The sequence below is a fragment of the Nyctereutes procyonoides genome, unplaced genomic scaffold (genome assembly GCF_905146905.1).
Source record: "Nyctereutes procyonoides isolate TBG_1078 unplaced genomic scaffold, NYPRO_anot_genome, whole genome shotgun sequence".
NCBI classification, from domain to species: domain Eukaryota; kingdom Metazoa; phylum Chordata; class Mammalia; order Carnivora; family Canidae; genus Nyctereutes; species Nyctereutes procyonoides.
In genome coordinates, this window is record NW_026575132.1 from 14,366,679 (window position 1) to 14,384,034 (window position 17,356).

The following is a 17,356-nucleotide window of genomic DNA, read 5'->3' on the forward strand; positions in this document are numbered from 1 at the left end:
GATAGCTATGCTATTTCCTTGCAGTACACGATTTATGATTCCGACCCAGGCAGGCTGAGGCAAGGCCTGGGCCTGGGGTGGGGGTGGGGGGGCGAGCGGGCATGATTTCCTTCTTGTGGTCAGGAAGTGAGGAAGACTAAGGAGTTCTTTTCCAGCTTCCCCCAGCCTGTGAGTAGCCTCTTCTTTGTCTCTTTCTACCCAACAGGTCATGGTGAGGTTGCCTGTGACAGAGGCATTTGACTAACGTGGGGGGTATTGCAAGCATCCTCCTGGCAAAACACGGCCCATTTACACAGGCCACATGTACAGCAAGCACATCCCAAAATCTCATCCAATTGCACATGCCATAAATATGGAACCTATGATTCTCCTATAGGGTGGGCCCTCCTTATGCATATTTATGGCATAACCACAAGGCAGAGAGCTTGTCGGCCTGAGACAGCCCATATCCAGCCCATGTGCTCCCTTAGATGATACAAATTGCTTCACATATATTTCTTCAGAAACCACAAGGAGAAAACTACTGCTTTGGGTTTCACCAGCTATATTAATAACACCCCAAACATAGACGCAGTGTTGTAAATACGGCCTTAGAAGGTTCATGTATGTGTCTATAATTATGGGCACAGTTACGTATACACAAGCCAAGGGAGGGGCATGGAAAAAATGGGAGTAGCTGGAGGCTCAAGGCCTTGGCCAAGACCCTGCTCACCTCTAGATTGCTGATTCCATGGGGTACACTGGGTGGAATGAGGCCAAGACCCATGTCGAGACAGGGGGACAGAAGCCATTGCCCTTATTCATCTAGGCAAAAGCCCTTGTCTTCCTTTCTCCCTTATTTGGTAAATGTGGGCATCTCCTTGTTGATATAACCCTGGTTACCTCACTCTTAGTCATGGTGTTGCTGGCTGTTCTGATGTATTTGGAAGAAATTTGGGCTCAAAGAGAGAGTCTGCGGGGGTGCTAAATATATCTAGATGGCCAGATTGAGGATGGGAGGGTGAGGACAGGATGAGGTCCAGGAGTTTTCACAGTTGCCCTGTAATGAGGGGCAGAAATGCACTAAGCTCATCACATTAATGCAGCAACGGCCCCCAAGGGGATCAGAGAACCTCCAGGTACCACCTCACTGACATCAGAATTTAACAGTGTTTCAAAGACTGGAATTGAAGCCCTTAGAGTCATTTGCCCCAGGGATATGGGGAACTGTGGAGTCCCCATGACAGGCACCTGGTCACAGGGCTTTGAGCTCCAGGAAGATGTTCCCAGCAATCTGATCCAGGCCTTGCTGTCATCTTGCATCCAGAGGGAAATCGGCTTCCTGAGATGTTCAGTCTAGGCATCTGGAGGTGTGCATTTTCCTGGAGCACCTCCGTTATTGCGGAGATCTGAAGGCAGGCTATGCTTGGACAGGATGGCCTAGCGAGCCAGGCTCATCATCTTGGGGTTTGGGCAACGTCCTAGAATCCCCGAGGACGTAGAGCCGAGAAAAGTGGCTTTGCGTTTGATTTGGCCACATCCTTTCAAGACACATAAACACCCCCCTTCAAAAATTCTCTGCCCTATGTTTATTTTCTAAATTAAAACAAATCACTTTGAAAGCCATTTGAGAATTTAAGACCTTCTGCAAAATTATCAGAGACTTAGGAGGAGAGGGAGCGGGTGTCAGAAACACCAGACCCCCCAAGTCAGTCGGCTAACAGAACCATGTGGCATCTATTTTCAGATCTTCTTAGATGATGCATCGTGTGACCTTGGAAATTTCTCTTAATAGCTCTGTGCCTCAGTGTTTCTGCTTGCCCAAATGGAGTGGTGCCGCCGCTAGTGTTGGCAGAGCACCGTGGGATCCGTAGATGGAAGGCTCTCTGCAGATATAATTAATGTATTAGACCCACAAAGCTCTTCTTGAGCAGAAGCAAGTTATCAATTTAAAAAGTAACAAGGCCCCATGGGATATTTATCTGCCTCTTTTAAAATCATAGGTCTGGAAGGGACCTGATAAGTCATCCAGACCTCTCCCTGCATCTGATGGGTCCTGCACTCGAGCTGCCTCAGATAAACATTACCCTCCTCAGTTTCATTCTTCTGCTAGGGATGCAATTATTCCTCCCAATTAATAACTTCGAGTTTTCAAAAAGTTCTTTTTTTTTTTTTTAAACCTCCTGGTGGATGACTGGTTTCCCCTTATCCTTTTCATTGCAGTTTTGTTTTTTGTATATAAGATTACGACACTGACTCCAGCTGTCAGCTGGTAATGGGCATCAGACTTCCGAAGTCACGCAGATGATCACATTGTCAAACGGGGGTTCTGTATATTCCGAAGAGGGCCGATGCCCTGTTGAAATTCATATCTCCCAGTTTTTCTGCCCCCCCTCAGTCATAACTGAGAAGAATCCAGGACCCTAGGTAATTAAGTTTGTCCCTTATCCATTTGCCATGGGATGAGCTCAGACCTTTAGCCTCTCCACTTAGGAAGCCCAAGGGAAAATGTCATTATACATAAGCTTGGAACCTTTTCTCGATCAGGCTCCGTGGCTGGCTTCACCCAACTCCCATGGGTGCTGAATTGTCTCTGGGAGCTGAAGCCAGCCTCCCTGGCGCTTACAGCCTTGAAGCCAAATTCCCAGTGCTTTCCATCTCACTGCTGTGCATTGAGGCCAGGAGGACAGAGCAAGTGGCCAGGGGATGTAGAAGGGCATAGTGATCTTGCTTGGGCTGGAGAAACTCTCTTTGCCCAGCCTAGCATCCCTAGAGGAGCATCGGAGCGAACACCTCATCTGGTAGATGGTCGGGTTCTCCACCGGTCCCCATGTCCCTGCTCTGTGACTTCCTGAGATTCCCCGGACCCCCACAGCGAAGAGGAATGCAGGTGGCAGATAGGCTCAGGAACCTCACTCCCCATGCCCTTTCGTGCTCCCCTCTGGCCACCTGCCAGTCACAGGTGCAGGTGCCTCCTCAGAAAATGTGACAGCGTCACAGGAGGTTCTCAGTACAGAGGACCCTGCTGACCCACCTTTACAGGAGGACACTGACCATTCGGTTCCATTGCCCTGATGCCACATCCTCCCCCACCCCTTCTCTCCCCCAGCCCTGACTCCCTGAGCTCCCCTCCCCTCCTGCTCTCTCCTCCCTGGTGCTTTCCTGTCTCCAGTCCCGAAACCCTAATCCTGTTAGTATGCTATGTTCCAGGGCTCTATGTCTCGATGGGAGTAACATAATCCCGCAGTAAATCTAACGGGACCCACAAGGCACACACAGATGGGATGCGCACATCCCACCCACCTCCACCCCCACCCCCAGGAAGAAGCCGGCCTCCCCCACCCTACACCCCATGACATGCTCCTGCTCCTCTGTCTCCTCCGCAGCAGCACAACTGCTTGTTGACAGAAACAGCCCTAAGTAGAGGAGCAGGAGACAGGAGGGCATCATGGTCATAAATGAGCATTTGGTGGTTAGAGAACTTTCTCTGCCCTACCCCCATCCTCACCCTCCCTTAAATTCTCCCCCGCTTCTCTCTCATATATGTATATGTATACGCATATATATGAGACGCATCCCTTCTGACTCTGTCTGGCTAAATTCCCACATCCACTAGAATGAAAGCAGCTTTAAAAAAAAATTTTTTTATAGTCTTTAAGGAGGAGTTTTAAGAGAGAAATGTCAGGGCCATGATTTACAAAAAAGAAAAAAAAAAGTCCATTACCTTAACATCATTTTCCCCGCGTGCAACAGCACCCCTACTCTGCCCCCTACCCCTTGCCTGTTTGGTGCAACAAATTAATTAAACAGGATGGCATTCATTGATTAACAATTTATTTTTATGTGTGGACCCAATGGCTGGTTTTAGAGAAAATGCAAGGGAAAGGGGGTGAGAGAGAGCGAGGACAGGCATTTGGTTCTGCAGTAAGGATGAGTCAGTTCAATTGTTTCTGAGAGAATTTTTTTAAATGTGTTACTGGCTTCCCCAGTTTCTACCCTCCGTTCCTGCCACCTCTCTTTTCTGCCTGCTTTGGTCTCCTCCTCCTTGAGTGTCTGTGCCAAGTAGATTGAAAAGGAGAACTTTGGATGCAATGAAACATTTATTAGTGGAGAGAAATATTTATTTAAAAAAAAAAAAAAGAAGAGGAAGAAGAACGTCTCCTGCACAATTTCTACCTCAGGGCTCCAGCACTATATCGTCTTTGAAAAATTTCCTGCTTTCTTTGCAGTCCCTGGAGCTGGCCACATTCAGATATTTACAGCAAAATAGGAATAAACCGTAGGTCACACCATAGGTAATGAAGAGACGGGCGTGTGCAGACTGCATAAGGAGAGCCAGCATCTGTCGGTCGAAGGGCCCGCCTGGTGAAGGAAGGTTACAGCCAGCTCCCACCACAAGCCTGCACCGCATCTCTGTGCCAGGGAGCTCAAAGACTGGGGTGGTCGTGGAGCATCCACACCACCCTGGGCACCTGAACGCTGATGGCAGAGATTACTGGTGTATAGGAGAGGGATTTAGGCCAGGCAGGAGACCCCCCCCCCAAAGTAGGCAGGCCAGCACTCTCTGTGCTCTCAGCAGTGCCAGGGCCATGGCATGTTCTTAAAAAAAAAAAAAGACCTAAGGACAGGGAAGCAGGGAAAGGTGGTTGTGACAGGAAATGGGGTGAAAAATAGAGAAAAGATGACCTCAAAACCATCAGGGCTACTCGCTGGCTAGATGTTTCCTCTTAGATCACATATATTATCTTCTTTTATTCTACTTAGTATTAGAGTCCGTGCCATAGGAGCTCCTAGGCATGGTCAAAACATGTTGGTTTTTTCCTTTTCCTGGGTGGGGTATAGAGATAGTAACCACGCTGGGATGTTGGACAGCAGCCAAGTTAATTGGCAGATGTCCCCTCCCCCCAGAGGTGCAAATCAGAAAATCTTTGAAGTGCTGCTGGTTTCAGATTCTGTCTTTCTGAAAACAAAGCAAAGGTCTCAAGAATCAATTGGAAAGTGTTGGATTATGTTCAGAATTCAGCGACGCACCAAATGGATTATCCAAACCACTTTGTGCCCTGAGCTGCTTTTTAAACTTGGTTTGCAGAGATGCACTTGAAGAAATCTGTGTTTTCAACATAAACACACACGTACACACACACGTACACGCAGACACACATGCAGACACATCTAATTTAATGATTACATCAATCAACACTATCCTTACCTCTTAAGAAGGCTTAGGGACACCTTGAACACACTTCCGGTTTTCTCTGGGGTGATAAAGCAACCATATTGGCATTTTTCTTTTGAAATTAATAAAAATGCATCCCATTTGTGACATCCAGCTTTTAAAGCAGATGTTGTAACGCGATCATCACGTATAGTATACGTTTATCTGGGTGTACGATACGCAGACGATCCACTGAGTTTTCTTAGCATTATGGACACCCCACTGTCAAGCTTTGGCCTGAAAATTTGGGGCCTCGAGGTGGGACTTGGGAGTCCGTGGCTTTCAGAACGTGAACCCTGCCCAGTGAACAGAGCCCCATGTGTCACTTGTGACATAGCCTCTACTCTAACATCTGTCCAGGGTGTTGTGCAGGCATTGGAGCCAGCAAGGAGGGCTGGTAGCCTTTAGCTTCTATCTGCAAGCCTGCTACCGACTTTATTTTCCTGAAGGAGAAACCAAGGTATCTAAGGATTATTGATTTGCCTATAGTGATTCAGTGAGTCGGCAGGGAATAGGGAATAAAACCAATTTCCTGGCATCATTTCCCATGCACACAACCCCTTACCTTGCAATGCCTAGACTAGAAGCCAAGAATCCATCTCAGAGAATTTGATCAGAAAACATATGAAGGGTGATTCTGAAACCACAGAAGCATTGAGAAAGTCATAAAGATGTATAATATATGATAGCATTTCCCAGCTATAAATAGGAAAATGCAGGGAGAAAAAATAGAGACCTTGTAAATCCATTGGGTCCGGAGAAATAGAAACTGCTTAATATTTCATTAAAAATGGATTTTCATAAATTGCACTTTGATATCTTTGGGTGAAAGACAATATGTAAGGACTAAGGTGTTGTTACTCATTACTTTTCATTATTAATAATTTGAACTGTTATTGAGCAAAAACATCAACAAGGTATCCGCTCCCTCTGAGTGGGGCACTCACCGTGTGTTCTGAGCACTGTTTGAAATGTATTAAAACCCACATCCCTCATCCACAAAAGCGCTTAGGTGATAAGGGACACTGGACAACTAAAATGCCCTTTACAAAATGGGCATTGCTGGGGCAGGTCTAGTTGGAAACTCTTATGCAGAAAGGCTTAGAGTCTGGGGGCCCGAAAGGACCTTATAAATCAACTCATTTAATAGAGGAGGAAATTGGGGCCTAGGGGAGGTAGAGATATTTGCCCACACTGATGAGCTACCTAATCAGCAGCAGACTGTCTGCCCCGACGCCTGGTCCAGTGGTGTTTGGGGTTTTTTTCCCACTCAGCCACACTCAGAGTGAGAGGTGTATAAGGAGTTTGATCAGGTAAGCTGGTATTCCTTCAGCAAAGGGTGCAGGGGCAGATATGAGTGCAAAGTCAAGAGCAAACAAGAAGCCAAGAAGGAACTAGGCTCAGAAACTCAAAGGATAATTCGAGGCCACGTTGAATGAGCGATCATTTGGTTCCAGGCCAGGGTGGGAGCAGAATGAACAAAAGGGGAGGGCAGGATGAAGCTCAAGGGGAGCCAGGTAGGTGGCCTAAGTAGATAAACCATGTGCCAGGTGCTCTGCTCCCTTTCTGACTGGTGTCAGAAGAGACCCGGGGTGGGGATGGGGTCTGGGTGGCTGAGTGGCTGAGCATCTGTCTTTGGCTCAGGTCGTGATCCCGGGGTCCCGGAATCGAGTCCCACATCGGGTTCCCTGCAGGGAGCCTGCTTCTCCCTCTGTCTGTCTCTGCCTCTTTGTCTGTGTCACTCATGAATAAATAAAACCTTTTTTAAAAAGAAGAAGAAAGATCCAGGGAGCTTCCCCAAAGCGAGTGACCTGTGCATCTATGGGAAGACCAATTCCCTTACCAGGCAGGTACACACACGTGTGTGCGCACACGCCTGTACCAGCTTCCCAAAGGCCTTCCAAGGACACAGTCATTTCCTTACTGAGGGGCGGGAAGGAAAGGCTTCTTAGTGTTGTCTGCCCAGGCTGAGCAATGAAGGGGTCAGATAAGATAAAATTGGATATTAAAAACACATAAGACGTGCTGTGTTTCTAAACGGTACCAGCGTGGTGTATGTGCTGTGGATTAGCAGCTGTGTTAAAGTTCAAATCCACTCAACGCTCCAGTTATGTATTCATGTGGCAAATCAAGCTCCCCTCCCCACATGAACTCCTTAGCATCTCCTGATGGAGGCCACACACAGTCCCCGTCACCATCCTCAGGGAGCAGGCCAGCAGTGACCCCCCACTGCTCACAGCACCCTCCCAAAATAAGCAAAGTGCTGCATTTGCTTCTCCCTTGCCAAAACAAAACAAAAAACAAACAAAAGCCACTGCCTCATGCTGAATTCTAAGAGAACTAATTAATCTCTTTCCCTTGGATTCAGTTCCTCCATTCCTTTCCTCCGAGCTACAGGACTCTTCATAAGCACCCAAGAAGCCGCGGAATGGGCATGGCCAGGCAGGGTCCTTCACCATTAAGATCACAGAGGCTGGGGCACATCTCGCCCTCGCTTCTCCATCAGCCTTCCCCCAGGTGGTGCCTGACTCAAGCCCTCTTTCCTCTTATTTCCCTGGTCTGTCTTCCCTTATCTTGTCTTTCTGTCCTTCCTTAAGGGTAGGGAAGGAAGGAGCCAGATTAGACCTGGGAGAGAGGGGTGGTCAAGCAGGTCTGCTCTTGCTCCCTGCAGTTAGCAAGGCAGCAAAGGAAGAAAGTTGGCCTTAAGATGGGGCGGGGGGCTCCCTAGTGAGGAGAGGGTGCAGCAAACCGGGCAGGCTGGGTGGGAGCTCCCCTGGCTTTGGTGGGCACAGCACCAGGAACAAGGGCTTTAAATGGAATATGTTGGGCCAATAAAACACCTGTTGTCTCCTCTCCTTTGCTGCATCTGCCTGAAGCAAGCCACTTCCCCTTATCTGGCTGCAAAAGGTGTAATGTCTCTTACCCTTTACCCCCGCCGTCAGTGGCGTGCTATGTAATGGCTCTAACTTTTGACCTCAGCACGTGGGAAATATAGAGGGTTCAAGGTTGCCAAATGGCAGCGTTCCTAGTTATAGTTCATGGGAAAGAAAGGACCACATTGTTAATTAGCTCTAAGCCGCCGTGCAGCTCATTGCTCTAACCCAGAGCTTCCGAAGTCAGGATTATAAACGCACATCCCCAAAGAGCAACTCCACCTCCATTCAACCCAGGCTCGGAGACCTTAAGGACTCCCAGACTCCTAGCCACCAATAAAAACGCTGCAAATGTGTTCAAAGAGATGAGAGCCACTGTAGGAAACCATAAGCCTACAGCCTAAAATCATGGCAGGGGCTCTGGATCCAGGCAGACATCTCCGAGCCTCTGTTTTCTCGTCAATAAAGCAGGAATAATACTACTTACTTCCCGAGGCATTATAGAAGTAATTGTGTTTACACAGTGTCTGGCTCAGGGGTACTCACACATACCAGTTTCCCCATCCCCTGGTCCCAGCCCTGTCAGTGCCCAAACACCTGCATGTTATAGGTATCATGAGCGGTCTAGCCCCTCAACCTAGGACAAACTGCCAGCAGAGTTGACTGTGAGTACATTTGAGGAGTCTCCTGGTTGTTATAGCTCTGACAGGTGTGATTTAGAAGGGATGCTTGGTTAGTGGGTCTTTCCCTCCACCCTTAACCAAGGAAACCAAAAGAAACTCACATATACTTGCTCCAGCTACTTTTTTTTTTTTTTTTTTAATGGAGAGCACAGGAAAGCATAAGGTCCATATGGCAGTTATTGATTTGGGCCATCTGGTAAACTAGGACTTGCTCCTACCATGTTGGCTTAGAAGCTACTCCAAAAAGCCTTTCCTCCCCTCAGAGATACATTGGTCAGATGGGGACAGGGATGGATTTCATTACAGGGTGGTACCATAGTGAGAGGAAGCCAGAGCAGGACTCTGAGAGACTGTCTGCAACCCTGACTCTCCAACAAAGACCAGAGAGAACCAAGAAACTGTTGATTGGCACAGGGGCTGGGAGGGGTAGATGGCGCCCTCCACACTCTCACCCCTTCACCGAGCAGGGAGGCCTCTGAGTAACTAACAATACAACTGTGAACCCTTTATAAAAATACCCTGCAAATATTCCTATATGCCTGTGCTGGGAGGGAGGGGGAGAGTCAAGGTCAAGCTAGTGAGGTCCACTAGCCTTAAAAGATGATCTTTCTGCTGCATTTTTAGGGTGCCTTCTTCTGTTGTCTCTCAGCCCAGAGACAAATTTTCCTCTCCTTTTTTTTGTTTTTTAATTTTATTTATTTATTTATTTATTTATGATAGTCACAGAGAGAGAAAGAGAGAGAGGCAGAGACATAGGCAGAGGGAGAAGCAGGCTCCATGCACCGGGAGCCCGATGTGGGATTCGATCCCAGGACTCCAGGATCACGCCCTGGGCCAAAGGCAGGCGCCAAACTGCTGCACCACCCAGTGATCCCCAAATTTTCCTCTCCTCTAAAAGTTTTTGCGAAGACCATTTATTGTTTTCAAGTTAGAGCAGTGTGTGAAATTAAACTTTTTTTCCATGGTGCTTCTAAAGGAGCCCCAAACAACAAACACGCTGATTATTTTTAAGCTTGAGGAACTAAGGTCCAGCAGAACATTGCACCCCGTTCAGAGGCTATGTGAGTGGCCACACTACAAAAAGGGATTTTGACAGCTGCGTCCCATCTTACACGACAGGTGTTTCAAGCCAACAACGATGCAACAGAGGTGGTTCTCAACAAGCTGCACACGCCACTGCTGACCAGGTTTGTCAGGATCCGGCCCCAGACCTGGCACTCGGGCATCGCCCTGCGGCTGGAGCTCTTCGGCTGCCGGGTCACAGGTGAGGGGGGGCCCCGGTGAGGCTGGGGAGCTGATCGAGTCCTGGGCTTTGCTCCCTCTTCCACCCATCTGCAAACAGCTTGATTGCACCATGTGACCTTTCCAGAAGACTCGCTTTTACCTGGAGCTCTGTTTATCAGTATCCAAGGCACCCCGACTGCAGACCCTGTCTTGCTGGATACCATTTATCCATGCATTCACCACTCGTTCATTGGCTGCACGAGTTGCATTCTTGAAGGCCTGCTGTGCGTCGGGGCCCACACTGGGACTGGAAGTGGACAGGGGAAGGGAACGAGAGGACGTTGTCTCTAACCACATGAAACTGGCAGGCTGGTGGGCAGCATAGATAATAACCAGACCAAGTACTGGATAGTCATAAACTAGGATGTGTGTATAAAGGAAAAAGACAGGGTGTGCAGAGAAAGAGTGGTGAGGGGGACCTAACTGACTGCTGACTGAGGTTTGGGGACGGCCTGGGGACGTGATACTTAAGTAAAGGTTGGTCTGATGATGATGGAGGGCAACAGCATTTGGAGTGGCGGGAATAGCATGTGCAAAGGACACAAGGTAGTGACAAGCTATGGTAACACGTGTGTAAGCAAAGACCTGACCCCAGGAAAGTTTCCATCCAGCTGGGAAAACAATCATCCAGGAAACAATTTGGGGCTCAGCTGAGCTCCCCTGCGCTCACCGCCCTGGGAGGCTCCTTGGGCACCGGTGTCACCAGCGAGCATATGAGAGTCCTTGGCTGACAGCGTGAGATGCTTAGATGTGCAGCACTGTGCTGCGCCTGCTTATGTAGTAACCGATGGAAGCCTCGCAACAAGCCCCAGGAGGTAAGCTCTGCCGCTAGCCCTCCTTCAGACCTGGATACACTGAGGGACAGGGCAGTTGACTCATTTGCCTAAGGTCAGACACCAGTAAGGGACAAAGCAGACATTGGCCCCGGGCGCTCGGGCTCCCGGTCTGGACTCTTAACCCCAGCACTCGAAATGCAAAGGAGTCGGTGCTGACCTACAGCATTCGGGTTGGCTTCTCGCAGCTCCCTAGCCCTGGGACGCGGGGTCGGGTGAGCAGGTGCCAGCCCTGAGCCCTTGCGTCTCCCTCCCTCCGCAGACGCTCCCTGCTCCAACATGCTGGGGATGCTCTCGGGCCTCATCCCGGATTCTCAGATCTCGGCCTCCTCCACCCGCGAGTACCTCTGGAGTCCCAGCGCCGCCCGCCTGGTCAGCAGCCGCTCGGGCTGGTTCCCCCGGATCCCGCAGGCCCAGCCGGGCGAGGAGTGGCTGCAGGTGGACCTGGGAGTGCCCAAGACGGTGAAGGGCGTCATCATCCAGGGGGCCCGCGGGGGAGACAGCATCACTGCCGTGGAAGCCAGGGCGTTTGTCCGCAAGTTCAAAGTCTCCTATAGCCTAAATGGCAGAGACTGGGAATACATCCAGGACCCCAGGACCCAGCAGCCGAAGGTAGGCCATTCCTGGAAGACTCCCTAACCCTACCCCACACAGGAAGCTCCGTTTGGGGGTGCTGACTTCCCAACTAGACAGTCATCCACCAAGGCGCCGTATTCTTTTTTTTTTTTTAAGATTTTTATTTATTTATTCATGAGCGACTCAGAGAGAGAGAGGCAGAGGGACAAGCAGGCTCCATGCAGGGAGCCCAATGCGAGACTTGATCCTGGGTCTCCAGGATCACGCCCTGAGCCCAAGGCAGACGCTCAGCTCAGCCGCTGAGCCCCCCAGGTGCCCCAACCCCCTGTATTCTAATAAAACAAACATTAACAGGGAGATCACTCTAGGCCAGACACTCTGCTAAATGCTGTATTTTAATCCTTACAACCTCTCTAGAAGGAGGAGCCTTTTGTCACTCCCTGTTAGAGATGACAAAACTGAGGTTTGGTGTCCGCCCTGGGGTCACAGTGTGCACCTGTGGAAAGCCGTGATTCAGACACGGTCTGGCCCAGACGCCTGCCCACCACCCAGCACTGCCTCTCTGTCAAGTTTGACACCCTTTCCACCCTCTTTCAGATGACATTTCCTTGGAACTGGCCAGCGGTCCAAAGGAGATGTGGTTTTTGGAGGCTTAACTATAGAAACTGGGGGATCACTTCCAAAATCAACTGTTGTTGTGAATGTCGCTGTACTCCTTTGTATTTTCCCAGTCTTGCCTCTGCTCGATTTTTCCCACCTCTCATGCTGAGGCTGGGAGAGGCAAGAGAAATTTTCCAGGCCAGCACAGCCCTCCCCTCCCGCCACTGGGGAGTGTAAGGGTCAGCTCTCGACGCCGGGGGTGGACGAGCCCCAGCAAGGGGAAGGGACGGCGTGCCTGTTCCTCTCTAGGGCAGCTTGGGGGAGTCAGGGGTTCCCATCCTAACAGCTGAGTTACCTTCGTTTCCCTCAGAAGAGGAGGCCTCTTTTGCCAAGGAAGGGGCAATTTCCTGTCTCTTTGGTCCCCTTTGCACAGCAAATGTTTCCATTCTTAATGCAGAGGCACGGGCTGGGTTGGGGGTTTTGCAGTGCTCACAGTTGAGGGCCCTTGGTGACCGGAACCTTCAGCGGACAGAACAGAGCTCTTGACCATTCTGGGATCCTGGGAAAGGAGCTGATCTTAGCCAGTGTCAGGGCCTGCCCTCCCCATGACAGTGCCCCCTTTTGGAATTGTGGGCATCCTGCAAATGAGGTAGCCTGCGGCATCCCTGGTTCAGGTCAGCCACAGCCTCGGGCACGTCCCCCCACCGGCATCCCCTAAGTCAGTGGTCCCCAGTCTGCTCCTGCTTGGGTGCCCCACCCAGCCTCAACCAGGGCAGCCGCGCTGTCCTCAGTTCACATACTGGGGCTCTAGGGAAACTTTGTTTTGACAGAATTGGCTCCACTACACAAAGCTTTAGGGAACACGGTCTCAGGCTGTCAACGTATGGCGAGATGGTGTGGTCAGTAGCCCGGAGAAGAGGGTGGTCACCTAACCCTCAGCCTCTCGGCAACCTGGGAGGTGTCCGTCAGCCAGGACTGTCTACATCTAGACTCTCAAGCATTACGATGAGAACTTTTAAGACAATGGGCAAAGCGGCCTAAAATTCACTTCTCTCCACTCCAGCTAAGTCCATTCAGATTCTTTCCCTAGGATAAGGATAGAAGACAGAACCTGGCAATTGCCGCTTTCAGCTGCTTCCCTCTTCTCTGTGTTTCTGGGATCCTAACCATCTAGCCTAACCACCTTCCAAATGAATCGAAACCGTGGTCTGAGAACAGAGCTCCTGTGGGTTGTAATGTCCAGCGAGTCAACTATGAGGCTGCCCTCTGGAGGGATGTGAGGGACAGGGAGGAGAAGGGGAAGGAGGGGGAAGGAAGGGAAAGGAAGGGGAAGGAAGGGAAAGGAAGGGGAGGGGCAGGGAGGGGAGCCCACAGAAGAAGGGCTGAGTGGCCTGTCTCCCCTGCAGCTGTTTGAAGGGAACATGCACTATGACACCCCTGACATCCGAAGATTCGACCCTGTTCCGGCGCAGTACGTGCGGGTGTACCCCGAGAGGTGGTCTCCAGCAGGGATTGGGATGCGGCTGGAGGTGCTGGGCTGTGACTGGACAGGTAAGGCCTGCCCTCCCACCCCACATCTCACTCACGTGGTTGTGTGACCCTGGCTTCCTGGGACACCCCGGGAGGAGGTCAGACCATGATGTGGACGGCAACCTCCCCCGGGGAGGCTCTGTGAGCTGGAAATCCTCCCCACCCCAAGCCCCACCATGTTCTCTTGCATCAGACCACAGGCCCTGCAGCCTCTGGACAGGGGACAGTTTCTCAAGGGATGTGCTTTGTCTTTTTTAAAGGATCGTTTCAGTTCTCCAACCCAGGTCTCTCAAAAACAAATCATAACCACACACCACCCACCCAAATTCAATTAGACCCTGACTTTTCGGGCCAGAAGGCTGTGGCTGTTGATTTAGGGAAGAAAAAAAAAAACCCTCATGATCATAAAGTAATCGGTTTATGTCTGAATCTGGCCTCCAGATGTCAGTGGCTAAGAGACTTCATTTTCATTTCGAAGCCACATCTGTAAAAGGCATTTATTTGCTCAGGAGGGACCCTGTTGTAGGGAAGCTGACGGGAATAGCACTTCTTCCCCCGGCGCAGCAGGAGTCTTGCTCATTCCTTGGCCCCACTGCCCCTCGGCGTGGCAGCCCAGGGAAAACCTCTAACTGCCCTGAATGCAGATAAGGCCCACTGCTCATGCCCACCCTCCCTGTTTCTGGGAAGCACCATTCTGAGTCAGGCCTCACCCTCCCTCTGGGTACCTCCTTCAGCAGAGCTGGCACGAGATCTCACCTGGAGCTGGCTCAGGTCCCTCCAGAAGGAGCTCAGGGGAACCACCTGAAGCCAGCGTCAGCAGGAGCAGCAGACAGACAGAGCTGCCCTGCCTCTTTCCACCAGGCCCCCGGGTATCTCCATTTTCCTGTCTGTGCCCCATCGACACCAGCTCACCCAGCAGGGTAGCCGGAAGGATTAATAAGGGCATGTCAGAGAAGTGCTTCTGGAAAGTGCTGCCTGTGTGCTGACTCTGATGGCTCAGAGGAGGAGCCCCGTGGAGGAATGCAGGCTGGAAATCGGGCCCAAATGAGCCTCACTCACCTTTGGATTGAAGGCAGCCCCAGCGAACACGTTTTAGTGGGAAGATACTTAACTCCCCATCATGTAGGGGAAAGGCCAAGTTTCCCTGCAGCCTGCTGAATGGAAGTCACCTGCCTGCTTGCAGGTGCAGAAAACGGCCCCTCCAGCCGTGATACAAGCTGGCTTCGTTTACGGCCTCTTCGAAATCAAAGAGTTAGAGCTGCAGGGGACCCAGGAGCTTCTAGGCCAGTGGCTTTCAAACATTTTTGACCAAAATCCACAACTTAAAATAAATTTATATCACAATCCACTTGACTTGCAAGTGCATAGCCCAATGGTGCGTGTGTCCAGGTTATAGCATATTGTTAAGTGCTGGACCCTGGGGACAGATCACCAGCTATGAGCTCTGCCTCTGCCGATCGCTGGCTGCATGACCTCAGACAAGTTACTTAGCCCCTCAGCATCTCGGTTATCTCAGCTGAAAAATGGGGATGATAATAACATATCTTCACTCCCCTAGGGTTGTTAGGAGGATTCAGTGAAATAATGGATATAAAGTACTTAGACTGCTGCCTGGCACCTAATAAACCTGTAATAATAAGTAAACGCAACAGGAACAAAAGGTGCCCAGATCAGCGCTCACTTTCCCCCTGGGAGCGCACTTGGGCAGGTTACAGTCCACATTCAAAACTGCTGGTCGTGACCCATCCCGTCGATTCACAACCTACTAATGAGTGTGGCACACACTTTGAAAAAAAAAAAAATCACAGATCTAGGTGCAGGTCTCCATCACAGATGGGGAAACGGAGTCCCAGAGAGAGAGAGGAAGCCACTTGCCAGAGGTGGCTTAGGGTGGCTTAGCGCGCTGGGGGCCGACTCCCACCTCCCTCCTGGGCTCGGCCCCCTCCCTGCCCTGCCTCTCCCGGGCCGGCCCCGCTTTATGACTGGCTGGACAGTTGCTAATGTCCTTCTCCACTTATTGCTCCCCGACCCTAACCTGGCCCAAATTACCCTGGCGATGGTCAGCAACAGGTTTCTCATTTCAAAGTCCTGCCTGGCCATTCCTTGGAAGATCAGAGTTGGGGCTTCTTACCCTCCGCCCAGCCTCCTTCCCTTTGAAGTGGCTGACATCTGGTTTTAATTGCAGGGGCGCGCTGCAGTTTGATGGGCAGTTAGCCCTGAGCTCCCAGTAAGGTGCAGCGGCCCGGCCTGCCTTCCCACTGTCCTTCTCACACCCCGTCCTCTCCTTGCCTCGTCAGCCCCCCTGAGCCCCTGGATTTAACGTGATCTTACCAACCAGCTACCTAACCGCCCCAGCAGCTGCTCTCGTGGGCCACGTGGCTTTTTTTGGCTTTTCAGATTCCCAATTCCTCTCTTCCCCTACCCCAAAAGGAGAGCCGGAAAACTAACTAATAGGGCTGGCCTGAGTCACTGCAGCCACCTAATTCGACAGGGCGGCTTCACCTGTTAGTTTGTTTGTGTTCCAAATGATCACTTCTTGCTTTGCTGCCCGTAGTTTGCTTTACAATTGAGTTTGAGATCCTATGACACAGTGACAAATTTGAACTTACAAATTAGGGCGCTTCGAGGTTATTTGCTATTTACCGTGAGCAAGAGGCAGACATGGCAAAGGGAAGTATGAAAGGTTATGTGCGTCGTATTTAATAGCAGAAAGATGGGAAGTCGACCGTGAAAAAGCTATTCAGCGTATTTAGCAATTTCCTTCAGCTCCTGGCTTTATTAAATGGTCTCCCGAAGTGTGCCTGACAAAGGCGCCTAATCACGTACAATAGCGCAAAGGAACACGTGTAGAAACGGGAGGAACAATGCACCAGCTCATTCGGGGAGTCTCTGGTTGGAGGGCAGCCCTGGGATGAAGACCGCACCCCACGAGGCACGGACTTGAACGCCAGTTACCAGAACCCCTCCTCGCCCCACCCAGGGCCTGACTCATTGTTTCATTCATTTCATAAGTAGCTGCTGAATGAATGAGTGGCGTGAGCAAATAGACGAGTGAATGGATGAGTGAACGAATCACCTGGAGCCCAGGTCAGAAGTGACTGCCTGCAGCCAGGTCTGGCCCGGCCAAGTTTTACTTGTTGTAATACTTCGACTAAGTTGCCAACATTGGCAAGTCTAGAGATCTTCCATGGGAATGGAATTGGCCTCGTGTTGGAAAAACATCTTTTTTTTTTTTTTTTGGCAAGATCTGGCCACACTGGGCCACCTCTCCTCAGGCCTTCAGTGTGCTGGAGTGGGCTTGGTGGCCTCCCTGGAATCAGGCTCGCAAGGTGCCCTCTGCCACCCTCTATCCCACACTTCACTCTCCCCAGCACCCCCGTCAGCCGCCTGGCTTGCACTAGCTGCTTGCATCCAGGAAGTATTTGAGTTTGCCACTCCCTGACCTAGAGGCACAGCTGCAATTACTTCCGCCAAGTGGAGTCTGAGTGCCTTTGAGCCCGTATTCCTTTCTGTCCAGTTTTGTGCAAACACGAACAACAACGTCTGGGGTCACACCTCCGCAGCTGTCTGGCTTCACTCATGGCTTCGGCTATTGTGCTTCTGATTATCTTGTGATAGGTGGGCCCCCTAGGTCAGTTAGCTTTGGTTCAAAAAAGTTCTGTCTGAGTCAGAGAAGGCTGAAAAGAGAATGTCTCTTCCACGTAAGAGCAGGGGTGAGCCGGCCAGGAAGGCACGTCAGCAGCCACCCCAGGGGCAGGGCACAGGAAACTCACTTCATTAGGC

General features: G+C 50.7%; 1 protein-coding gene across 3 annotated transcripts in view; it reads left to right on the plus strand.

The window, feature by feature from the left end:
* Positions 1 to 17,356, plus strand: part of NRP2 (neuropilin 2) — a 115,457-nt gene that overhangs the window by 49,448 nt on the left and 48,653 nt on the right. For all 3 annotated transcript variants that reach the window (XM_055345186.1, XM_055345188.1, XM_055345187.1), the window contains exons 8-10: positions 9,870 to 10,014; positions 11,130 to 11,479; positions 13,450 to 13,594. In XM_055345186.1, the coding sequence (XP_055201161.1) occupies positions 9,870 to 10,014; positions 11,130 to 11,479; positions 13,450 to 13,594 (640 nt within the window). The remainder of the gene's footprint in view (positions 1 to 9,869; positions 10,015 to 11,129; positions 11,480 to 13,449; positions 13,595 to 17,356) is intronic.